Source organism: Pelodiscus sinensis, chromosome 22 (assembly GCF_052426305.1).
Source record: "Pelodiscus sinensis isolate ZL-2025 chromosome 22, ASM5242630v1, whole genome shotgun sequence".
Classification (NCBI taxonomy): domain Eukaryota; kingdom Metazoa; phylum Chordata; order Testudines; family Trionychidae; genus Pelodiscus; species Pelodiscus sinensis.
In genome coordinates, this window is record NC_143073.1 from 4,914,750 (window position 1) to 4,939,942 (window position 25,193).

The window sequence follows — 25,193 nt, forward strand, 5'->3', positions numbered from 1 at the left end:
CGTGATAGTCTTTAATCAAGAGATCCATTTGCTAGCAGGCATCTACCGTTTTCAGAGCATCATGACTGAAGAAAGCCAGAAAATGTCCTACCAGATCGTTGGGATGATTCTAGTCTGTCTACAGAGTAAGTATTTTAGCCTGATACTTCATGCTTGTTGTTTACCTTGCTACAAAAAATTACTTTCATGTGCAAAGATCTTCTGAACTGCGGGTAATAGCAAGACAGGCTGATGGGGAGAGCTAAACAGTCTTATGTTTTATTCTCCAACTGAAATCCTAAGAGAGAGAGAATGAAATAATGTGTGGAGCTAACAACCCCTTGAACACAGTTTCACCTTTTGGATACTGGAACGGGCTGTTGGTCAAAATTCAGGTCTCTGGTAAGCTCGTGTATTTTATGTTGGCATCAAGGGGCAGTACTTGTTTAAAGTAATCAGAAAGACAATTTTAAACCTGAATGTCTGAGATAATAAAGCACTTCCTTCCGGGCAAGATTTTGATAAAATAACATTAATTTTATTGTTTTTTACTCTCATTCGAGGTTACTATGCTGTCTAGGACATCTGGGTTTTATTCACAATTATATCACTGATTTGTGGGACCATGGCTAACCCTCTTCATTTACCTGTGATAGTTTCTTCATCTGTACACGGGGATAATATTTCAGCATCTCACAGGAACATTCTGAAGCGTAGCTTATTCACATCTGTAAAGCACTTTGAATATTGTGTGACAGGATCCAAGTACCAAATATTATTACGGTGACCAGAGAGGAAGTGGTCTGCTTTTTTGGGGAGGGGGATTATAGTTATGGATATAAGAATGCTAATTTCCATCCGGTCCTAATAATATCAGTATGTCAGGTCACAATAAGTATTATTTATTAGTATGGCTCTGAGGCTTCATTAATTGTGATAAGTACGTTGAGGAGAGCTCGATGTAAATGTGCAAAGGGATTGATTAGTGTCTATACAAACAGAGTGATTATCATTTATGTTACAGCTATGCGGCACCTAAAAACATGGCAAAAATACTATACCAGAAAATTTTTTTAGCAACATCTGTTTTAACTATATATAAGAAGGTTAAGAAAATGAATAACTAAAAAAAAAAAAGGTTCACCAACCTCCAATTTTTAAAATAATGGGTGGTTTGCTTACATTGTATGTGTTATATTTAATATATTGCAAAGAGTGAATCTCCTACAAGTGATTATTGTATTCGTGGTTTTTGTGCGTTTCTCTTTACAGTGACTGCTTCACAGGAAGGGATGTGGATCCAACAGAGCCCGGCCCAGATTGTATTGGCCCCTGGAAATACTGCACGGATAGACTGTAAGCTCTCAACCAGGAGAGCATATGTATATTGGTACAAAGAGCTTCAGAATGGAAGTCTGCATGGGATTTTCCAGAGTTATAAGAATGCACCTTCTGATGGAAAATACTCGAGTGAGGTGAACGAGGCATCGGACACGTTTTCTCTGATTATCACAGACGCACAAAGAAACGACTCCGGGGTGTATTACTGTGGCCTAGCTGCATATGCATATCCGAACTTCGGGAGTGGGACCAGACTAATTGTCACAGGTGAGTGTCCAGTGGGTTGGGAAAATGTCATTCCGGAGGCCTGAGGGGTTAGAACAGAGCTGGAGCTAGGCATTTTAGCCCCTGCCGGCTGAGTCCTACTGGAGTTGCTGTCTCCTCTTGGTGGCTGGATTGGCGAGGGAATGCCCCTGCCATTGTCTCCAGGCCTGATCCCCAAGAGCAGTCCCCCACTGAATGGTGAGCCACAGCGAGCCGTGTTGGGGCCAGTGGATCTCGGTTGTGTCTTATTTCTCTCAGCCTGTCTGCCCCTGAGACTTTCCCAGCCAGGCTCCCCTGGGGAAAAAAACAGCTGCAGGGCTGAGCCGAGCTTCAAAACCCAGATCCCCGTGAACCAGCCCTGCCGCTAGCACAGCCCATGAGCGAGCCCCCGGCACCAGCCTGTGCCCAGTTTCCAGAGTGGCGTGGCGGCACTGTGCTGGCTGGGGCAGCTCCAGTAGTGAGCTCACCAGGGTGCCTGAAAGCTGGGGGGAGCCAGGACCCACCCCAGGACTCTTGGACAAAGGGTCAGAGGCCTGCAGGGGAGGGAAAGCACAAGGGTGGCTCGGGGCAGGTGCAGAGCATCTAAGGGAGGGGAGGCACCTGTGAAGCCCAGAGCTCTGGTCAAAGGGAAGCTTCCAAGGCCAGTATGGGGAGACCTCAAGGTCCCTGGAGAGCTTGGCAGAGCCTTTTGGACCCTAGTGGGGACCGAGCTGATGGAACAGGAGGGAGCTGAAGTGTCATTAGAGGAGGCTTTGGAATTAATTGATAAACTGAACAGTAACAAGCCACCGGGACCAGATGGCATTCACCCAAGAGTTCTGAAAGGCCTCAAATGTGAAATTGCACAACTATTAACTATGGTTTGGAACCTATCCTGTAAATAAGCCTCTGTACCCAGTGACTGAAAGACAGCTAACACAATGCCAATATTTAAAAAGGGCTCTAGAGGTGATCCCGGCAATTACAGACCGGTAAGTCTAACATCACTACCGGGCAAAGTAGTGGAAGCAATAGTAAAGAATGAAATAGTCAGGAACATAGAAGAACATAATTTGTTGGGCAAAAGCCAACATGGCTTCAGTACAGGGAAATCAGGTCTCACTAATCTGTTAGGGTATGTCTACACTTGCCTCCTACTTCGAAGTGGGGAGGCAAATGAAGCATACTGAAGTTGCAAATCAAGTAGGGATTTACATATCCCGCGCTTGATTTGCAAGTTCACAGCCGGTCGCCATTTTAGAAATTCACTAGCCCGGAGTAATTGCCAGAGTGTACAGGCGGCAGTGAAACGGGAGTCCGATTTAAAGCCCCTAATTCGAATTAGATGGTAAACCTCATTGCAGGAGAAATACCAGCTAATTCGAGTTAGGGCTTTACATCGGACTCCCGTTTCACTGCCGCATGTAGATGTGGGCAGTTACTCCGGGCTAGTGAATTTCTAAAACGGCGACCAGCCGGGAACATGCAAATCAAGCGCGGGATATTTAAATCCTGGGCTTGATTTGCAACTTCGGTGTGCTTCATTTGCCTCCCTACTTCGAATTAGGGGGCAAGTGTAGACATACCCTTAGAGTTCTTTGAAGGGGTCAACAAACATGTGGATAAGGGGGATCCAGTAGACATAGTGTACTTAGATTTCCAGAAAGCCTTTGACAAGGTCCCTCACTAAAGGCTCTTACATAAATCAAGTTGTCATGGGATAAGAGGGAAGACCTTTTCCTGGACTGAGAACTGGTTAAAAGACAGGAAAAAAAGGGTAGGAATAAATGGTAGATTTTCAGAATGGAGAGGGGTAACTAGTGGTATTCCACAAGGGTCAGTCCTAGGACCAATCCTATTCAATTTATTCATCAGTGATCTGGAGAAAGGGGTAAACAGTGAGGTGGTAAAGTTTGCAGACAATACTAAACTATTCAAGGTAGTTAAGACCAAAGCAGAATGTGAAAAACTTCAAAAAGATCTCACAAAACTAACTGATTCGGCAACAAAATGGCAAATGAAATTTAATGTGGATAAATGTAAAGTAATGCATATTGGAAAAAATAACCCCAACTAAACATACAATATAATGGGGGCTAATTTAGCTCCAACTACTCAGGAAAGAGATCTTGGAGACTCTAAAGACATCCACCGATCAACGCAGCGTGCAGCGACAGTCAAAAAACCAAACAGGATATTAGGAATCCTTAAAAACTGGATAGAGAAGAAGATGGAGAATATCTTATTGCCCTTATAAAAATCCATGGTACACCCACATCTTGAATATTGTGTACAGATGTGGTCTCCTCATATCAAAATGACATACTGGCATTAGAAAAGATTCAGAGAAGGGCAACTAAAATGATGAGGGGTTTGGAATGGGCCCCATATGAGGAGTGATTAAAGAGACTAGGACTTTCCAGATTGGAAAAAAGGAGACTAAGGAGGGATATGATAGAGGTCTATAAAATCATGAGTGAATAAGGAAAAGTTATTTTCTTGTTCCCATAATATAAGAACTAGGGGTCACCAAATGAAATGAATGGGCAGCGGGTTTAAAACAAATAAAAGGAAGTTTTTCTTCACTCAGCGCACAGTCAACCTGTGGAACTCCTTGCCTGAGGAGGTTGTGAAGGCTAGGACTAAAACAGCGTTTAAAAGAGAACTAGATACATTCATGGAGTTTAAGTCCATTAATGGCTATTAGCCAGGATGGGTAAGGAATGATGTCGCTAGCTTCTGTTTGTCAGAGAGTGGAGGTGGATGGCAGGATAGATATCATTAATCATTGAATGTTTGGTTCATTGCCTCTGGGGCACCTGGCATTGGCCACTGGGGGCAGACAGGATACCGGGCTGGATGGACCTTTGGTCTGACCCAGTATGGTCGTTCTTATGTTCTTATCTGATCTTTCCTTTCTGCCCATTTTTCCGCCCTCTGCATCTCTGTGCCCTGGATGGCTGCCCCATCCTGGCTATAGCCCTGGTGCCAAGACAGAACCTTGGACTCTTACCCACCAACCACTTAAAGCCCCATTTTGGTTCTGAGTCATCAGTGTTCATGCCGAGAGGGAAAATGATCCCGGTAGTGGGTGTCGTATGAGACTGTGAATCAGGAAAACTACTTTGTCATCCTGCTGCGCTGGTCGCCCAGCAGGCTGCAACTAAAGGGGTAATGAGCTTCACTCGCTTTTGCAGAGTGTTTTGAGATCTATCCACTGTTGAGAGGCATGTTTTTGTGAGTCATTATTCTTCTCTGGCCTTCTGCTACTCGTGCTCCCTGGTTGTGCCTCGTCACAGCCACCTGAGTCTGGGGCGTGATGCGTCTTCCTGCTGGCCTTATGCACCTGTATTAATCTAGCTCTTTACGAGACCTTCGTTGAGCTTCCTGAAATGATTGCCACCTGGTGGCTTGCATTGAGAAACCTCGAACAGGGCAGCAGGAGTTGAATATGCGACTAGGATGCGGTAAAGAGGGGTCTGATTTTTGAGTCTCTGCCCTCAGCAGGCACCCAGAACTCAGACCATCCAGGAGCGGTGGACAAAGGAGTGTAACAGGATGAAATTAATAAGCGAACTCCACCTTCATGCAGAGGAAGTCCCATTATTTAAAACATGGAGACTAGACTAGCCAATGCACAATATAATGCATCCACGGGCAGGGGCAGGAGTTGGGGGAAAAGGGACCAGCTAAGCTATAACTGGCAGGTCTTTCCAATCTCTTGTTTCTGACTATTTTAGATGCCTCTGAGCCAAGACTTTCCATCCTGGTGCCCTCCACCCAGAAGGATGCTGAACATCGCCAGAACATACCCCTGCTCTTCCTGCTCTCGGATTGCACGCCCTCCTGGAGCAACGTTCTCTGGGACACAGGGGAGGGGGCATCAGTGGGCCAGACAGATTCCGGAGCCATAGACGGGGACGGGATCTACAGCGTCTGGAGCCTCATGACAATCCCGTACGATAGGTGGAACCAGGAGACAATCTTGAATTTTACAGTCAAAGACAATAGTACGGGGAGAAACATCAGTGCTACCATGGCCAAGCAAACAGGTCCCGTATCGTATCCTATCTAACCTGCTCTCTCGTTTACACTGTGCTCATTGCCATGGTGTCTGGTGCAAACGTCACCTCAAGTCAGGGCAAATATACAGATTTAAAGGGTTACTGCAGTGCCAAAGAACTAAAAGGACGCAGAATGGGGACGAGGTATAAAAAAACCCACCTAGAACAGTGTTTCTTAAACTTTTTGAGACCACGAAACACCAAAATAATATCTTTTTATGCAGAACACCCCTGAGCCTCATGGGCTGGACTCTGCCTGTCAGGGGGAGGAAGTGGCTCCATGCGTTGCCTCTTTCCCTGACCTCGGCTGGCTCAGCAAAGCACTGCCTGAAGGCTTTTCCCAAACAAAATCTATTACCCTGGGTCCTCGTACGCTCTGCGGTGCAAGGGGAATTTTGGGGAAAATCTTTCTGATTCTCAGTCGGGGGCCATGTCAGTGATTATTTTGTTTTTGTTTTGCTTCGCTTCTCAATTTTCTGAGGCACCGACCAATTTTTCTGCGGGTCAATGGTTCCCAACCCAAAATGGTTAAATGATAGGCAAGGAAGTGAACTCCATGAGACCTACAACAGGCCTTTGCTCTCTCTAACATTTATGATGCTATGATGTTCCCTAAACCGATTTTCATTCTAAGTCCGTTTAACTCACCACAGACCTCAGTGGGACAGTGATTCTCAGACTGGATCTGTAATTTTCAAGCTGAAATAAATCAACCCTTGTGGTAAAATAACTGACAGTGCAGGCAGACAGAATAAATAAATACACACACTTAGCTTACCTCAGACGATTAGTGGCCTGAATCCTGCACCAAACAGTCATATGGGCCCCAAAGGCCACCTCCAGGAGAGGCTTCACTTCTGATGACACGGACCCCATGCCTTTTAATGGGATTTTTCCACTGCTCGGCACTGAACATTATTCTCCTCTCTCTGCAGATGAAGCTGGGAAAGGAAACTGCAGTTATGTGTTACATTTTGGCCGGTTTTGTATTTTCCTTGTCATCATCCAGCTGATGATCCTGCTCTTCAGGAAACGACTCATCAGAGGTAACTTGTTTATAACCCTATATGCCACACAGCAGCCCTTCATCGCATGTCCTGTAACCGTCCTTTCATTCTCCTCCAGCAGGGAGAGCTGTGGAAACAGAGAACCAAATGCCCATGAGGTAAAGTGTTTTTTTCAACCACAGGCATGTCAGAAAGATACACCCGATTATCAGGGTATTTAACTAGTTCTCCTGAGCAAATCCCGACACTGGTGTCAACAGTCCAACTACCTGATTTCCTCAGAAGAGTCACATGTAGCTGCTCTTCATTTCCTTCTGTGTGTAGACAGAAATGGCATTATATGGTTTTAGAGGGGTAGTGCTCTGAAGCTGTATCTTAAAAAAAACTTCAGATGAAGAGGTGGATTGTGGTCATGAAAGCTCATGATTCTTTTGTCGGTCTCTATGGTGGTACAGGACCACTCATTGATTTTTATACTTTGTAGGGTTGCCAGTGTAGAATTGTTATTGTATAGGTTGAACCTCTCTAATCCGACACCTGGCCAGAGCCAAATCAAAGCATTTGCCAGATCCCAGGAGGTCAATATTGTCTAGCAGCATTACTCACACTTCCACTGCTTACTGGGTTCTGAGAAGACATTTAGGGGTAAATTAGAGCTAAAGAACAACACAGAACACAGAGAGACAGGACCGGTGGCTGTAAACCAACTTTATGGGACTGCAGGAAACGCAGCCACATCCACAATAAGTGAACATCTGGCTAACTACAATCATGCTAGACCATGGATTTACCAGATCAGGAAGTGACGGACTAGAAATGTTTCAACTTGTATAATTATGTTTCTACATATCTGAGGGAGGCGTCACATCACTGGTGGATGAAAGGCTCTGTGAGTTTTACATAGACCAAGAAAAATAATCTGAACACATGATTATACACATCCAAATGTTGCTCTAATTTCCATGGACATAAATTGAGAGTTACTCCCCATCGGCATTAGTCAGATCCTCACTGGCGTCTCATAATTCAAAAACAGAGCAATTGACAGCTAGCAAACTTTTTTTTTTAATCACACTGAGGCCCAGTCTGGCATTAAAACATTTAGGCTACGTCTACACTGGCCCCTTTTCCGGAAGGGGCATGTAAATTTCACCAGTCGTCGTAGGGAAATCCGCGGGGGATTTAAATATCCCCCGCGGCATTTAAATAAAAATGTCCGCCGCTTTTTTCCGGCTTTTAAAAAAGCCGGAAAAGAGCGTCTACACTGGCCCCGATCCTCCGGAAAAAGTGCCCTTTTCTGGAGGGTCTTATTCCTACTTTGAATAAGGGCCAGTGTAGACGCTCTTTTCCGGCTTTTTTAAAAGCCGGAAAAAAGCGGCGGACATTTTTATTTAAATGCCGCGGGGGATATTTAAATCCCCCGCGGATTTCCCTACGACGACTGGTGAAATTTACATGCCCCTTCCGGAAAAGGGGCCAGTGTAGACGTAGCCTAAATCCTTCTAGGAATTTTGCAAAGAGTGAAAACAGGAATTTAGAATGGAATGGCTCTAAAGACAGATTCTTGTAGCAGATGCCCCAATACAAGTCTAGTTCTATGGACTGTTCTGGGGTAACTGAGATGAGTATTTATCTTGTGTTTACAACTGCAATCTTTAGGGCCACACTTTTCTGTCATTTGCAAAACCCCATTGACTTCAGTGAAGTTAGTGGGGATTTACGCCAGCGCAGATTAGATCCAAATCAAACCTTTTGTCTATAAAACACCTCTACAAAAAGTTCTACACTCTACACATGAAGTAACTCCATTGATTTCAGAGGAATTGCTTTACTTTTATATCACTGAGAGTAAGAACTGAATTTGGTTTCCTGTCTTGTTATCTAAAAAATGGTATTGGCTAAATGTATGACATTATAGATTCACATTAAAACTATTAATATCTAGTATCATCTTTTTCTGTTCCAGACTGAATACGCAGCTGTGAGGTACAATAAATGAAAACTCCTTTTTTAACTAATGTGGTCGGACAAATTTATTTCTAGGGTTTTTTGAAAAGCACTGTACAAGAGGAAAAAATGAAAGTGAAAGATAAATTCTGAGTCTAATTTATTACTAAGGTGTGAAGTGGTTGGGCTTAAAATATAACTTCTTGTAAATGTATCTGTCTCCAAACCCTTTTTGTCACCACATATTTGAAGAAATGGGGGGTTTTTTGGTTATAATTGAGAATTACTTGTTTTATTATCCCCACATCCCGCATCATTCTTGTCTGTGGGAGCTTTGCCCTTGACTTCTATGAGCATAGGATCGAACTTTTAAATGGGATTGTTTAACAAAGGAGATTTGATCCTATATTCCTTCTGCCCCCCAAAGTCCCACTGAAGTAGATGGGAGCTTGGAGTACACCGGAAACAGAACAGAACTTTAAGATTTATGAAGTTTCATAGATTTATGATGTTCACATAGAGAGTATGATTGTTAAGTTTGCAGATGATACCAAGCTGGAAGGGGCTGCAAGTTCTTTGGAGGACAGGGTTATAATTCAAAATGACCTGGACAAACTGGAGAAATGGTCTGAGGTCAACAGGATGAAACTCAAAAAGGACAAATGCAAAGTGCTCCACTTAGGAAGGAACAATCCGTTTCACACATACAGAATGGGAAGTGACTGTCTAGAAGTAGTCCTGTTGAAACTGGTTTAGGGGGTCATAGTGGACGACAAGCTAAATATGAGTCAACAGTATGACGCTGCCCCTGTCTTAGGGGAAATACGGCCTCCCGGCCTAGTCCTTAGTACACAGGCTCTGAGACCTAGTCCTTTAGCTGAGCCCCCACTTGCCAGGATTCAGGGCAGGAGGGGTAGGGGGGCCTGGGCCCTCCCTTCCACCGGGCCGCGACCCAGGGCCCTATCAGTGGTGGGTGGCTCCCACCACTGGCTCGGCGGGGGTTCCTCCCCGCAACACGCCGAGCCCTCAGGGGTTTTTCCAGCTCCCTGCCCTGGGTCACTTTCTACCCCCTTCTCCCATCCCATAGCGGTCCCACCTGTCGGCATGAGTCGGGTGGCTGTTGCAGCACTTCCCCAGTCAGCATCGGGGTTGGCGGTGGCTGGTCCAGTGCCTGGGTCGCGGGGGGTTGGCCTGCGGCTCCGTCGTTGGGGTGGAGCCCAGCTTGGGCCTGGCAGCAGCATGTTCAGCGGGCCTGGCGGCTCCTTCTCTGGTGGTATGGTCTGCAACTCGGGCGGTTGGGCGCTAGCTCCAGCTTTGGCCGCCGTCTGTCCCTGCTGAGCAGGCCTGCAGCGTTTTGTACCTTGGCTCCCCTGGGAGCATGCCCAGTAGGGAGGTGTGAGTGGGGCTCTCTCTGCCCCCGGCGCCAGTTGGTTTCCCTGGGCTTGAGTGCGGGGTGGGGCCACCCCATCATAGATGGGTTGGATTAAAGGGGTCCTTGTGGGGTTGTCACCCAGTGTGTTGGTCATGCCACTGAGCCAGACCCCCTGCTTTCTGGAGCTCCCCTCCACCCTGTCCTGCTGGGCCAGACCCTCTGGTCTCCCCCAGCCAAGGCACAGAGTTGGAGTTATCGTACCCCAACACAGCAACACAGATGCTTAACTGGCTCAGCTCTGGGAGGGCTCAGCTGTAAAGTCATTGATAACACACAGGAAGACAGCCCCAAAGAAGATCAAAACCCCAATAAATACATTTTACACAGAGAAAGCTTATAAGTTCACCCTCTTTATCAATGAAAAAGATATGGTGGTTACTCTCCCCTCCCCGACTCCGGATAAGAATTATTTACGTTTGATAAACCACATAAAAACTGCAGAAAAAACACCAGCAAAGTCAGTGCAAAGAAAATTTCACACAATGACTTGTTTATACTGCCCTACTATATATTTGAAAGGGTTTATGCATCTGTCTGTGTGTCTGTCTGTCTATCTGTGAGGCTGTTTGCTCAAGAATTCCTCCTAAAAAGCAAGAACTAGGACCACTGAATTTAATACGCAGCTTCCTTTTATCATAACTTAAAGCAAGGTCAGGATTTGGTTGTGCCAGAATAAAAGGATGTGCCTGGAATCTGATTGTTTTTCATAAAATGGAAAGGGAGGGGTGTGGTAGGAGGGACAGTTATACTGCTGAGTGACCACAGGGGGCACCAAAGGGCCAGAGATGGGGACTGGGACAGCTATAACCTCATTGGGCCAGCAGGGTGCAAGGGTGGAGAAAGGGCAGCTATCTGTTATATATTTCAGAGAGTTTATTCATTTGTGTGTGTTTATGTGTTTCTGTCTGTCCCCCAGCTGGTCCTTTGTCCCCCCAGCTGGCCCCTCTCCTAGCTGTGCCTGCTGCAGCTGCTGCAGCCATGGAGAGGCACTTCTCATCTGGCCCCAAACTGCTATGGTGAAAGAGGGCGGGGATTGTCCTCTCTCTTAAGGGCAGCCTACACCTGAACCACCCTTCGCCAGCCCCACCCCAGACCAATGATTTAAATGAGGAAAACCAAAAATTGTTAGAGTTAAGAACCCGAGTAATGTTGGATAAGTCTCCCAGTAAGGACAATATTTATATTCCAATGATTAATTTTATAATTACATGGTGAAAAATTAGAAAGTCTGCAATTGTTCAGTAACTGTGTTGTGACACTTTTACTTTTATGTAGGTTTAAGGTTAAGTAGGTTTCAAGTGAGTTGAAACTTGGGAGTACACAAGTCAGACTCCTCAATGGCATGCACTTCCCTGAAAAGATTTAGAGTCACTGTCATAGGGGACAGAGAATGCAAAAGCTATTGCACCATATGGTCCTGTCTTATCATGGAAGGCATGATATGGCCCACATAGCCTTCATATATACAATTTCAGGCATATAGCTATGCCAGGGCACGACTGTATTCGCTCTAAGAATCCCACTGAAATCAATGGGTATGTCTACACTACCCCGCTAGTTCGAACTAGCGGGGTAATGTATGCATACCGAACTTGCTAATGAAGCCCGGGATTTGAATTTCCCGGGCTTCATTAGCATAAAGCCGGCGCCGCCATTTTTAAAAGCCGGCTAGTGCGAACCCCGTGCCGCGCGGCTACACGCGGCACGGGCTAGATAGTTCGAACTACGTAGCCATTCCGAACTATCTGTACACCTCGTTCCACGTTCCACCTCGTTCCACGAGGCGTACAGATAGTTCGGAATGGCTACGTAGTTCGAACTATCTAGCCCGTGCCGCGTGTAGCCGCGCGGCACGGGGTTCGCACTAGCCGGCTTTTAAAAATGGCGGCGCCGGCTTTATGCTAATGAAGCCCGGGAAATTCAAATCCCGGGCTTCATTAGCAAGTTCGGTATGCATACATTACCCCGCTAGTTCGAACTAGCGGGGTAGTGTAGACATACCCAATGAGATTATTCACAGTCAGCACATGTATTAGTGTTTACCAGACTACAACCATAAATTTACAAATGCATCTTAATTTTTTTTTTTTTGCACACATGGGCTAAGATGATACGCAGAAGATAAGAGAGAAAGAAAAATAAGAAGATACATTTAGATGTACATTACAAAAACAAGTACGCTATTTTTTCCCCTGTGGTTCAGTGAGCCAGGAAGCCCATTAACAAAGCGTGGCCGTTGTATGGTAAAACTGTTCAACAACAAGTTATCACACACAACAAGAAAATAAACAGCTTTGCTTAGTGACAAACAAAACAAGAACAGCAAGTAGAAACTGGCCACAGGCAGGTGCAAATCTCCCAGCAGCCAGCTCTCAGCTTTTGCAAATGGTTTTGATGCTCACCACACTGACACCCCGCCCCCTTCAAAAAAGCCCAAATAAACAAGCAAAGGAAAATGACCAGCTAACTGTAAAAAATAAAAATAAGAAAAAAACCCTAAGCCATCAAAACGCTTTCCTGCAACAAATCAGCCTAACTAACTAAACAAACCAAACTGTAAAAAAATAAAATCTAATCTATAAAAAGCAAAATCCCAATCCCAAATTGAGATTTTATCCCCACTAGGGAGGAGAGCCAGAGAAAACTAAAGCCCACAAGATATTTTGCTATTTCTGTTACTTCTACACGTCAGGTACTCCGATATAGTAGGTGTGCGGATCATGATAAAACCTAGAGATACACAACTGATCTATGTTAAAAATACTCAACATTCTGGATTGCGGCTTGCCATTAATTTTTACACTATAGGGACACACACTTCAAAGTGTGTCCAAAGTGCAGTCGGGTCAATTTTTCAAATATAGAAGAAATGGGATGTGGAATTAGCCCTTTTCTTTCCTGGAAGGTCCCTTTTGGGTGAAAGAGCATATTTATTAGCTGCAGCAAACACTCTGGCTAATTAAAAGCACAACAATTCTTTGTGTGGGGCTGAGATATTCTAACAAAGGGGTTTTGCATAGCAGATTCCTATGTATCAAATGAAAAAATGTACTCCTAAAGGTTCAGCTATTCCAGCTGGCCTTTCTAAAACTTATCAGAAAAGCCTGGACCCTGGGTAGGGACTTTTTATCACAGAAATAAAAATTCTAATGCCAGTAGTAGCTGTAAACTTTCCCTTCACTTTTAATATCCAGCGGACTTTCATTACCGAAGATCAATTTGATACAAAAGAAATTCAACTGAGTAAAATACTCTCCATTTCCTTTAGCTGAACTAAAGGAAATTCTATGGTTTTATTGAAGTTTTTTAAAAATGTGAGGATTTTTATTTTAAATACAAATAGGTAGATTTAGTACAGTGAAAGGAGAGAATGAGGAACAGGTAGAGCACAATCTTCTTTCATGCAGCCTGGCCAAGATGTCGGAATTGCTTCTTTTTTACAATTATAGCAGGAATTATTTGCTTGACTGATTGGAATTTCATGTGTGCATTACATCATTACCATACCTGTGCCATAAATGTCTAAAGTACAACAGAATTAATTAACAACAACAATAATATAAACATCATTGGGATAAAGTGGTCTCCGCATTGCCTGCTATTTGGTGTTCAGGCCATAGTATCACTCCTGGTCCCATTGGGATGCAATGCAACATACAAGTGATTAATTAGGTCAGAAAAGTTCTGAAGTTATTTTTACAAAACATTAGATTGCTCTATTTTTTAGGAGATTGGCAAATATGTTACATTCTCAGCATGTCATATGGTTTTAGGCCATCCATAAACAATCAAATAGCTGCATAAAAAAAAAGAATATTGAAGCCAAGTCCCAATTAGATTGATCACCTAAAATGTAAAACACACCAGGTGTTTTTAAAATTTAAACTTGCCTATTAACCATCCACAGCTACTCTTTATAATGTTTTACATTTCTATGCACCACGACAAAAGCAACAGACAAGCTGTAGCAGCTGTCTGCTAAGTTTCCTGGATGTTGAAATAATCTTGGTCTCATAAATGGGACATGGGCTAATGAGGTGTGTGTGGCTGTTTGTGCCATACTGCATTCAACTTCCCATGGAGACTGACAGCAAGGAGACATGATTTTCAAATGAATTTTTAAATATTCAAATAGGGAAGATGGCCATGTTTCCGAATACGCGACCAAAAAGGGTTTACAACAAAGGAATTGGAATATTGCAGTTTGCATTTCAGATCTTTTTCTCTCTTCATAATTTTGAATGTTATTGCCAGGAACATGCATTAGGCACAGAGCTATGTGACCCACAATTAGTTTGTTTCTAAACTGGAGTCACCCTACCACATTTCCATTTTCTTTCATTGCTTTCCTCCGAGGCCTCTTCCCAAAACATTTATTTCATCTATGATAATAATTAAACAAGGTGAGGTATTTGTCACATTACCTCCACTTTCATAGGCTACAACAAGCCTCTTTGATAATTTCCTCTGAATTTTGTTTAAATAGCAGGGGGAACCGCCCCGGGCATGGTGACACATCTGATCCTCTTTATTGGGGCTAACATCCCCCAAATACATAAGACATCTCAAACCCTGAAGCACAGAAAATAATCCACGTCTGTTTCGGTTCAAAGAGGGGCTTGTTCCATCCGTCCAATTATGAGATGAAAGATTCCATTTGAAATACACACTCTGTTGTCGCGGAGTCAGACCTGGAATTTGTCGTTTAATGAATTTTAAAGGCAACTGAATATGATTCCCCCTTGTTTGCCCTGCTGGTTGTCAGAGTCAGAGTTCAAATGGGTCTGTTAATATCTCCTGGCCCTCTCTTTTCTCAGGCATGTTGCCCCCACAGAACTATAAGAGGAAATATGACATCCTCCTCTCCACGTGATAAAGTCTTTCATCAAGAGATCCATTTGCTAGCAGGCATCTACCATTCTCACAGCATCATGACTGAAGAAAGCCAGAAAATGTCCTACCAGATCGTTGCGATGATTTTAGTCTGTCTACAGAGTAAGTATTTTAGCCTGGTATTTCATGATTGTTCTCTACCTTGCTACAAAAAAATTACTTTTATGTGCAAAGATCTTCTGAACTGCAGGTAAGAGCAAGAGAGGCTGATGGGGAGACCTAAACAGTCAGATATTTTATTCACTAACTGAAATCCTAAGAGAGCGAATGAAATAATGTGTTGTGCTAACAACCCCTTGCACACAGTTTCACCTTTTGGATATTGTAATGCATTGTTGGTCAAAATCCAGTTCTCTCTTAAGCGTGTGTATTTTATGTAGGCATCACGGGGAAGTATTTGTTTTTAGGTAATCAAAAAGATAATTTTAAGCCTGAATGTCTAAGATAATAAAGTGCTTCCTTCTGGGCAAGATTTTGATCAAATAACATTAATTTTATTATTTTTAACTCTGATTCAAGGTTTCTATTAGGACATTTGAGTTTTATTCACAGTCATCTCACTGATTTGTGGGACAGTGGCTATGCCTCTTCATTAACCTGTGATAGTTTCTCCATCTATGCACAGGGATAATATTTCAGGAACATTGCGAGGCTTAGCTCATTCACATCTGTAAAGCACTTTGAATACCGTGTGACCGGTTCCAAGTACCCAATATTATTAGGGTGACCAGAGAGGAAGTGTGAAAAATCGGTCTGCTTTTTTGAGGAGAGGGATTATAGTTACAGATATAAGACAACCCTAATTTTGATTCGGTCCTAATATTGGTATGTCAGGTTACATACCGATACATTTTATTTATTATGGCTGTGAGGCTTAATTAATTGTGATAAGTGCTTTGAGGAGAGGTTGATGTAGATGTGCAAAAGGATTGGTTAGTGTCTATATATGAAGAGTGATTATTGTTTCTGTTACAGCTATGTGGCACCTGAAAATTTGGTAAAACTACTATGCCAGAAAAAAAAACTCAGCAATGTCTGTTTTAATTATACTAAAAAAGGCTTAAAAAATAAATAACTACAAAAATAAGTTCCTCCAGCCCCCAATTTTTAAAATTAGGGGCTTTTTGCTTGCATCGGATGTGCTATATTTAATACATTGCAAAGGGTGAATCTCCAACAAGGGATTCTTGTATTTGTGTTTTTTGTGTGCTCCTCTTTACAGTGACTGCTTCACAGGAAGGGATCTGGATCCAACAGAGCCCGGCCCAGATTGAACTGACCCCTGGAAAATCTGCACGGATAGACTGTAAGCTCTCAGCCGGGATAGCAGCTGTATTGTGGTACAAAGAACTTCAGAATGGAAGCTTGCATGGGATTTTCCAGAGTTATAAGAATGCACCTGCACAAGGAAAATACTCGAGTGAGGTGAACGAGGCATCGGACACATTTTCTCTGATTATCAAGGACGCACAAAGAAACGACTCCGGGGTGTATTACTGTGGCCTAGCTGCATATGCATATCCAAACTTCGGGAGTGGGACCAGACTAATTGTCACAGGTGAGTGTCCAGTGGGTTGGGAAAATGTCATTCCGGAGGCCTGAGGGGTTCGAGCAGAGCTGGAGCTAGGCATTTTAGCCCCCGCCGGCTGAGTCCTACTGGAGTTGCTGTCTCTTCTTGGTGGCTGGGCTGGCCAGGGAATGCCCCTGCTATTATTTCCGGTCCTGATCCCCTCAAATAGCCCCTCTTTGGATGGCAAGCCGTAGCGAGCCGTATTGGGGAGGTGGAGCTCGGCTGAGTCATGTTCCTCCCGGCCCATCTGCCCCTGAGACTTTCCCAGACAGGCTCCTCTGGGGATAAAAACAGCTGCAGGGCATGGAGGTGGCTCACACCTGAGCCAAGTTTCCAAACGCAGATTCCCAAGAACCAGCCCCTACCGCTCGCCCAGCCCATGAGTGAGCCCCCTGCACCAGCCTGTGCCTGGTTTCCGGAGGAGGGGGTGGTGGTAGCACTGTGCCGACTTGGGGCAGCTGGCTGCGTTCGTTGCGTGAGTAGATCCAGGAGTGGGGTCACCAGGATGCCTGAAAGCTGGGGGGGGCAGCCAGGACCCGCCCCCAGACTCTTGGACAAAGGGTCAGGGGCCTGCAGGGGAGGGAAAGGACAAGGGGGGCTCAGGGGAGGTGCAGATCAGCTGGGGGAGGGGAAGCAGCTGGGAAGCCCAGAGCTGTGGTCAAAGAGGAGCATGCAAGGCCTGGATGGGGAGATCTTGAAGGTCGCTGGAGGGCTTGGCAGAGCCTTTTGGACCCTTGTGAGGACAGAGCTGATGGTACAGGAGGGAGCTGAAGTGTTATTGGAGGAGGTTTTGGAATTAATTGATAAACTTAACAGTAACAAGTTACCAGGACCAGATGGCATTCACGCAAGAGTTCTGAAAGAACTCAAATGTGGAATTGCACAACTATTAACTATGGTTTGTAACCTATCCTTTAAATAAGCTTCTGTACCCAATGACTGGAAGACAGCTAACATAATGTCAATATTTAAAATGCGCTCTAGAGGCGATCCTGGCAATTACACACCGGTAAGTCTAACATTAGTACTGGGCAAATTAGTTGAAACAATAGTAAAGAATAAAATTGTCAGACACATAGAAGAACATAATTTGTTGGGGGAAAGTCAACATAATATCTGTAAATGGAAATCATAGCTTACTAATCTGATACAATTCTTTGAAGGAGTCAACAAACATTGATAAAAGGGACCCAGTAGATATAGTGTATTTAGATTTTCAGAAAGCCTTTGACAAGGTCCCTCACCAAAAGCTCTTACACAAATTAGTTATCGTGGGATAAGAGGGAAGATCCTTTCATAGATTGAGAACTGGTTAAAAGACAGGAAATAAAGGGTAGGAATAAATGGTAAATTTTCAGAATGGAGAAGGGTAATTAGTGAGGTCCCCCAAGAGTCAGTCCTAGGACCAATCCTATATAACTTATTCAAAAATGAACTGGAGAAAGGGGTAAAGAGTAAGGTTGCAAAGTTTGCAGACGACACTAAACTGCTCAAGATAGTTAAGACCAAAAAAGACTCTGAAGAACTTCAAAAAGATCTGATAAAACTAAGTAATTGGGCAACAAAATGGCAAGTGAAATTTAATGTGGATAAATGCAAAGTAATGCACATTGGAAAAAATAACCCCAACTATACATACAATATGATGGGGGCAAATTTAGCTACAACCAATGAAGAAAGAGATCTTGGAGTCATTGCAGATAGGTCTCTGAAGACATCCACGCAATGTGCAGTGACAGTCAAAAAAGAAACAGGATGTTAGCAATCATTAAAAAAGGAATAGAGAATAAGGTGGAGAATATCTTATTGCCCTTATAAAAATCCATGGTATACCCACATCTTGAATACAGCATATAGTTGTGGTCTCCTCATCTCAAAAAAAATATACTGGCATTAGAAAAGGTTCAGAGAAGGGCAACTAAAATGATTAGGGGTTTGGAACAGGTCCCATATGAGGAGAGATTAAAGAGACCTGGACTTTTCAGCTTGGAAAAGAGGAGACCAAGGGGGGATATGATAAGAGCTCTATAAAATCATGAGTGGTGTGGAGAAGGTGAATAAGAAAAAGTGATTTACTTGTTCCCATAACATAAGAACTAGGGGCCACCAAATGAAATTAATGGGCAGCAGGTTTAAAACAAATAAAAGGAAGTTTTTCGTCACTCAGCGCACAAGCAACCTCTGGAACTCATTCCCTGAGGTTGTGAAGGCTAGGACTAAAATAGGGTTTAAAAGAGAACTGGATAAATTCATGGAGGTATGTCTCGATTTCAGGCTTTTGTTGACAGAGGCTTTGTCGACAGATACTGTTGACAAAGTTTCTGTTGACAAAGAGCATCTAGACTGCATCCAGTTCTGTCGACACAGCAAGCCGCTTTGAAGACATGAGAGTGTAGATGCAAAGGACAGTGTAGATGCAATAACGCCTTCTGTCGACAGAATTCTGTCGACAAAAAGCGTTATTCCTCGTAGAATGAGGTTTACCGCCGTCAACAAAACTGCCAAGTTCTGTCGACGTTATGTCGACAGAACTCAGCGGTAGTGTAGACACAGGTATAGTTTTGTAGACAAAAGGCAATTTTGTCGACAAAAACCTGTAGTCTAGACACACCCTTAATGGCTATTAGCCAATATGGGTAAGGAATGGTGTCCCTAGCTTCTTTTTGTCACAGGGTGGAGATGGATGGCAGGATAGAGATAATTGATCATTCCCTATTCAGTTCACTCCCTCTGGGACATCTGGCATTGGCCACTGGGGGCAGACAGGATATTGGGCTGAATGGACCTTTGGTCTTACTCAGTATGGCTGTTCTTATGTTCTTCTCTGATCTTTCCTTTCCACCCATTTTCCTGCCCTCTGCATCTCTGTACCCTGGGCAGCTACCCCATCCTGGCTACAGCCCTGGTTCTGAGACAGAACCGTGGACTCTTACCCCCCACCCACTTAAAGCCCCATTTCAGTTTCGAGTCCTCAGTGTTCATGCCGAGATGGAAAACGATCCTGGTAGTGGATGCCATATGAGACTGTGAATCAGGAAATCTACCTTGTCATCTTGAAATGCTGGTTTCCCAGCAGGCCACAACCAAAAGAGGGTGATCAGTCTCACTTGCCTTTGCAGAATGCTTTGAGATCTATCCGCTGTTGAGAGGCACTTTGGTGTGAATCATTATTCTCTGGCCTTCTGCTACTTACACTGCCTGGTTGTGCCTCATCAAAGTCTCCTGAGTCTGGGGTGTGATGTGTCATCCTGCTGGCCTCATACACCTGTATTAATCTAGCTCTTTATGAGACCTTCGTTGCTCTTCCTGAAATGATTGCCACCAGGTGGCTTGAACAGGGCAACCTCGAACAGGGCAGCAGGAGTTGAACATGCAAATAGGACGCAGTAAAGAGGGGTCTGATTTTTGAGTCTCCTTCCTCGGCAGGCACCCAGAACTCTGAGACAGTCCAGAAGCGGTGGACAAAGGAGTGTAATAGGATGAAATTAATAAGAGAACTCCGCCTTCATGCAAGAAAAGTCCCATAATTTAAAACTTGGAGACTAGACTAGCCAATGCACAAGATAAATTGAACTACGGGCAGGGGCAGGAGCTGGGGGGAGGGGAACTAGCTGATCTATCACTGGCAGGTCTTACCAGTCTCTTGTTTCTGACACTCTTAGATGCCTCTGAGACAAGACTTTCCCTCCTGGTTCCCTCCACCTGGGAGGACACTGAGCTTCCCCACGATGTGCCCCTGCTCTGCCTGATCTCAGATTTCACTCCCTCCTGGAGCGTTGTCTGGGACACCGGAGAGGGGAATTTGGAGGGCCAGACAGATGCTGGAGCCATAGACGGGGATGGGATCTACAGTGTCTGGAGCCTGACCACAGTCAAGTCTGAGAGGTGGAACCAGGAGACAATCTGGACTTGTACAATCAAAGACAACAGTACGGCAAGAAACATCAGTGCTACCATTGCCAAGAACACAGGTCCTGTATTGTACCCTATCTAACCTGCTCTCTCATTTACACTGTGCTCACTGTCATGTTTTCTGGTGGAAACTTCACCTCAAGTCAGCACAAATATACCGATTTAAAGGGTTACTGCAGTGCCAAAGAACTAAAATGAGGCAGAGTGGGGACTAGGCATAAAAAATACCCATCTAGAACAGTTTTTCTTAAGTTTTTTGAGACCACGGAACACAAAACAATAATATCTCTCTATGTAGAACACCTATAAAAACTTTCTTAAAAAAAATTGTTGTCAGAGAAAAAAAAGACAAAAATAAAGAAGTAACAAAAACAAAGAAGAGGTCACAGCATACCTGCAAGTTCATGTAACACCGGTGTTCCATGGAACATAGTTTAAGAAACACTGACCTAGAGGGCTTAACTTGTAGGAAAGACATGGTGGATCAGATTTATCTTTTATTGGACAAGGCCGACCTACTCAGAGCTCTTCTTCAGGTCCGTGTAGCTCAAAAGCTTGTCTCTCTTGCCCACAGAAGTTGGCTCAGTAGGAGATATTACCGCACCCACCGTGGCTCTCTAAGGGTATGTCTAGAATACATGCTTCTGCCGATAGAGGCATGTAAATTAGACTACCTGAGATAGTCAATGAAGCGGGGATTTAAATATCCCCTGCTTCATTAAAATAAAAATGGCTGCCGCGCTGTGCCAGCTCAGCTGATTGTCGGCACAGCACGGCAGTCAAAATGTGGATGGGTCGACAGGTAGCGCCTTTGTCGACCGCTCCCTTATGCCTCATGAAATGAGGTTTACAGGAGCGAAGGGAGAGGTCAACAAAGGCGTTCCCTGTTGACCGATCCGCCTCTTCACTGCCGCGCTATGCCGATGATCAGCTAAGTGGGCACAGCACAGCAGCCATTTTTTTTGAATGAAGCCGGGGATATTTAAATCCCTGCTTCATTGACTATGTCGGGTAGTCTAGATATACCTTCATATCCTGGGAGCCATATGGCTACCGCAGCGAATTGAGACAGCCCATTACGGCAACTCCTTCTTCCCTGCCTTTCCTCACTCTTTCACAAAACCATTTTTCAGCTGTATTCACTGAGCAGCGGTAAGAGGTAGGGCTGTGTCAAACCTGCCCTGACATCTTTCTCCTTGCAGGCCTGCTTGAAACCCTATTGAAGTCAATGGAAAGATTTCTATTGGCTTGACTCAGTCTTGTGTCCGGCCCTGTTCTCCCTAGTGTGGTTCTCCCTAGTTCTCCCTAGTGTGGAGTGTAAATGCCACGGAGACAGGAGGGTGATTTGGGGTCTCTAGAATAATGGGGGCGAACTGAGCCAATAAATAAATGAATAAATAAATTGAAATGAATGCCCAGGATTCCCAGTAGTGGGATCTCTTGAGCTGTGGGATTGTCTGTCACATGCATTAAGAGGTGTGTTGTGAGCAAGACACGAGAAGTCATTCTTCCGCTCTACTCTACACTAGTTAGGCCTCAGTTGGAGTATTGTGTCCAGTTCTGGGCACCGCATTTCAAGAAAGATGTGGAGAAACTGGAGAGAGTCCAGAGAAGAGCAACAAGAATGATTAAAGGTCTTGAGAATATGACCTATAAAGGAAGGCTGAAAGAACTGGGTTTGTTTAGTTTAGAAAAGAGAAGATTGAGGGGGGGACATGATAGTAGTTTCAGGTAACTAAAAGGGTGTTATAAGGAGGAGGGAGAAAACTTGTTCGTCTTGGCCTCTGAGGATAGAACAAGAAGCAATGGCTTACACTGCAGCAAGGGAGGTTTATATTGGACAGTAGGAAAAAGTTCCTACCTGTCAGTGTGGTTAAACACTGGAATACATTTCTCAGGGATGTTGTGGAATCTCCATCTCTGGAGATATTTAAGAGTAGGTTAGATAATTGTCCATCAGGGATGGTCTAGACAGTATTTGGTCCTGCCATGAGGGCAGAGGACTGGACTTGATGACCTCTCGAGGTCCCTTCCAGTCCTAGTATTCTATGAGTCTATGACAGGGATGAAGCCCTGTTTACAGTAGGATTCGATAAAGCTTAGGGTTAAACCAAGGGTGGGGAACCTAAGGGCTTGCCTGGATCTACCCCTCTCACCCAAGGCTCGGGCTCTGTCCCCCAGCACTGGGGAGCTTCTGCTAGAGCTCCAATCCCACAGTCTTGCCACCCCTCTCCCCCGCATGGAGCTAGAGCGCCAGCTTGGGCTCCCTGTAGTGAGGGGAACAGCTGTGAGCTTCATGGGCTAGACTCAGGCAAGCCAGAGCCAGAACTGATCCATGGCTCTGCCTGTTGGGGTGAGGAAACAGCTTTATGAATTGTCTCTCTCCCTGCCCCGGCTGGCACAGCAAAGCACTGCCTGAAGGCTTTTCCCCCACAAAATCTACTAGCTCAGGCCCCTGTAAGCTCTGCTGTGCAAGGGGAATTTGGGGAGAGTCTTTCTGATTCTCAGTCGGGGGCCATGTCAGTGATTATTTTGTTTTTGTTTTGTTTTGCTTCGCTTCTCACTTTTCTGCGGGTCAACAGACCCCAACCCAAAATGGTTCCCCACTGCTGGGTTAAACGATAGGGCTAGGCAGGAAAGTGAACTCCATGAGACCTACAATAGGCCTGTGCTCTCTCTAACATTTATGATGCTACGATGTTCCCTAAACCGATTTTCATTCTACGTGCATTTACCTCACCACGGACCTCAGTGGGACAGTGATTCTCAGACTGGATCCATGATTGTCAGGATGAAATAAATCACCACGTGTGATAAAATAATTGACAGTGCAGGCAAGCAGAATTAATAAATACACATACTTAGCTTACCGCAGGCAACCAGTGGCTCGAATCCAACGCTGAACAGTTAAATGGCCCCCCAGAGGCCACCTCCAGGTGGGGAGAGTGACAATGCCTTGAGGCAGTGGATTTTGGAGGAAAGGCCTCACTTCTGGGCATGGCATGCAGCTGACATGGACCCCACGCCTTTTAATGGGATTTTTCCACTGCTCAGCACCGAACGTTATTCTCCTCTCTCTGCAGATGAGGCCGGGGAAGGAATCTGTGATTATGTGTTATATTTGGGCCTGCTTTGTATTTTCATCCTTGTCATCATCCAGCTGATGATCCTGCTCTTCAGGAAGCGTCTCACCGGAGGTAACTTGTTTATAACTCTACCTGCTCCACAGCAGCACTTCATCGCATGTCTTGTAACCGTCCTTTCCTTCTTCTCCAGCAGGGAGAGCTGTGAAAACAGGGAAGCAAGTGCCCATGAGGCAGATTCCACAGGTAAAGTGGTTATTTTTAGTCACAGGCACGTAAGAAAGATACAACTGATTAACAAGGTATTTAGCTAGTTCTCCTGGGCAAATTCCGGTACTACAGTCCAACTATCTGATACGATTTTGTATGGTTTCAGAGGGAAAGCCCTGTGAGTCTGTATCTTAAAAAAACTTCAGACAAAGAGGTGGGTTGTGTTCATGAAAATTCCTTCTTTTGTCGGTCTCTACGGTGCTACAGGAGCACTCGTTGTTTTTTATACTTTGTTGGGTTGCCAGTGTAGAATTGCTATTGTACAGGTTGAATCTCTCTAGTCCGGCACCCTCAGGAGCTGATCAGTACTGAACCAGAGAATTTGCCGGACCACAGGAGGTCAATATTGTCTAGCAGCATTACCAACACTTGTTGGGCTCTTAGAAGACATTTATGAATATATTAGAGCTAAAGAACATCACAGAATCATGAGAGTCAGGACTGATGGCTGTCGACAAACTTCATGCGACTGTAGAAAACTTGGCCACATTCACAATAAGTGAACATCTGGCTAACTACAATCATGCCAGACCATGGATTTACCCAGACCAAGAAGAGCCGTACTAGAAAGGTTTTAACTATGTTACCACCTGTCTAAGGGGCTACCCATCACTGGTGGATGAAGCAGTACTTAATAGATCTCTTTATGAGTTTTACATGGACCAGGAAAAAAAACTGAACAAATGACTGCATACGTCCAAATGTTGCTTTGAGTTTCATGGGCATAAATCGAGAGTTATTCCCCATCAGTATTAGTGGAGTTTCTCAGATCCGCACTGGTGTCTCATAATTCAAAAACAGGGCAACTGATGGCCAGGAAACCTTTTTTAAAAAAATCACACTGAGGCTCAGTCTAGTGTTAAAACATTTAATCCTTCTAGGATTTTGAGAAGAGTGAAAACAGGAATTGAGAATGGAATGGCTCTAAGGACAGATTCTTGTAGCAGATGCCCCGATACTAGTCCAGTCTCACGGATTGCCCTGTGGTAACTGAAATGAGAATTTAGCTTGTGGTTACTACTGAAATTTTTGGAGATACATGTTTCTGTCATTTTCAAACCCCATTGAGTTCAGAGAAGTTAGTGGGGGTTTATACCAGCATAGATTAGATCCCAAATCGAACCTCTTGTCTATAAAACACCTCTACAGAAAATTCTTCCCTCTACACATAACATTGAAGGAATTACATTGACTTCAGAGCAGTTACTTTAGTTTTACATCACTGAGAGTAAGAATAGAATTTGGTTTCTTTTCTTGTTATCTAAAAAATGGTATTAGCTAATTGTATGATGTTATAGATTCACATTAAGACTATTAATATCTGGTATCTACTTTTTCTGTTCCAGACTGAATATGCAGCTGTGAGGTACAATAAATGAAAACTCCCTTTTTAACTGATGTGGTCTGATAAATTTATTTCTAGGGTTTTTTAAAAAGCGCTGTACAAGAGGA

General features: G+C 44.3%; 1 protein-coding gene and 1 pseudogene across 3 annotated transcripts; both read left to right on the top strand.

Annotated features, from left to right (window-relative positions):
• Positions 1 to 15: 15 nt before the first annotated feature.
• Positions 16 to 11,320, top strand: LOC142819671 (immunoglobulin gamma-1 heavy chain-like; annotated as a pseudogene). The gene is made up of 6 exons (XR_016347754.1): positions 16 to 125; positions 1,252 to 1,587; positions 5,304 to 5,615; positions 6,563 to 6,673; positions 6,753 to 6,927; positions 11,289 to 11,320. The product of XR_016347754.1 is annotated as an immunoglobulin gamma-1 heavy chain-like (transcript).
• A 3,336-nt stretch (positions 11,321 to 14,656) lies between these two features.
• Positions 14,657 to 25,127, top strand: LOC102450048 (immunoglobulin alpha-2 heavy chain-like). 2 transcript variants are annotated; one of them, XM_006134665.5, is made up of 6 exons: positions 14,657 to 15,008; positions 16,129 to 16,464; positions 20,139 to 20,447; positions 23,472 to 23,585; positions 23,665 to 23,717; positions 25,088 to 25,127. In XM_006134665.5, exons 1-6 carry the CDS (start codon positions 14,792 to 14,794, stop codon positions 25,118 to 25,120), a joined length of 1,062 nt encoding a protein of 353 aa, XP_006134727.4. In that variant the 5' UTR covers positions 14,657 to 14,791; the 3' UTR covers positions 25,121 to 25,127. The 2 variants fall into 2 exon arrangements, with proteins under 2 accessions (XP_006134727.4, XP_025046279.3); XM_025190494.3 differs by having other exon boundaries at positions 23,472 to 23,717; positions 25,088 to 25,118.
• Positions 25,128 to 25,193: the final 66 nt, after the last annotated feature.

Excerpts from the sequence above, each read along its gene's own strand:
- LOC102450048 (XM_025190494.3), top strand. The coding sequence starts at position 14,792 with ATGGGTCTGTTAATATCTCCTGGCCCTCTCTTTTCTCAGGCATGTTGC. Across the intron at positions 15,009-16,128 it reads GATTTTAGTCTGTCTACAGA|TGACTGCTTCACAGGAAGGG; the intron begins GTAAGTATTTTA and ends TCCTCTTTACAG. Across the intron at positions 16,465-20,138 it reads GACCAGACTAATTGTCACAG|ATGCCTCTGAGACAAGACTT; the intron begins GTGAGTGTCCAG and ends TGACACTCTTAG.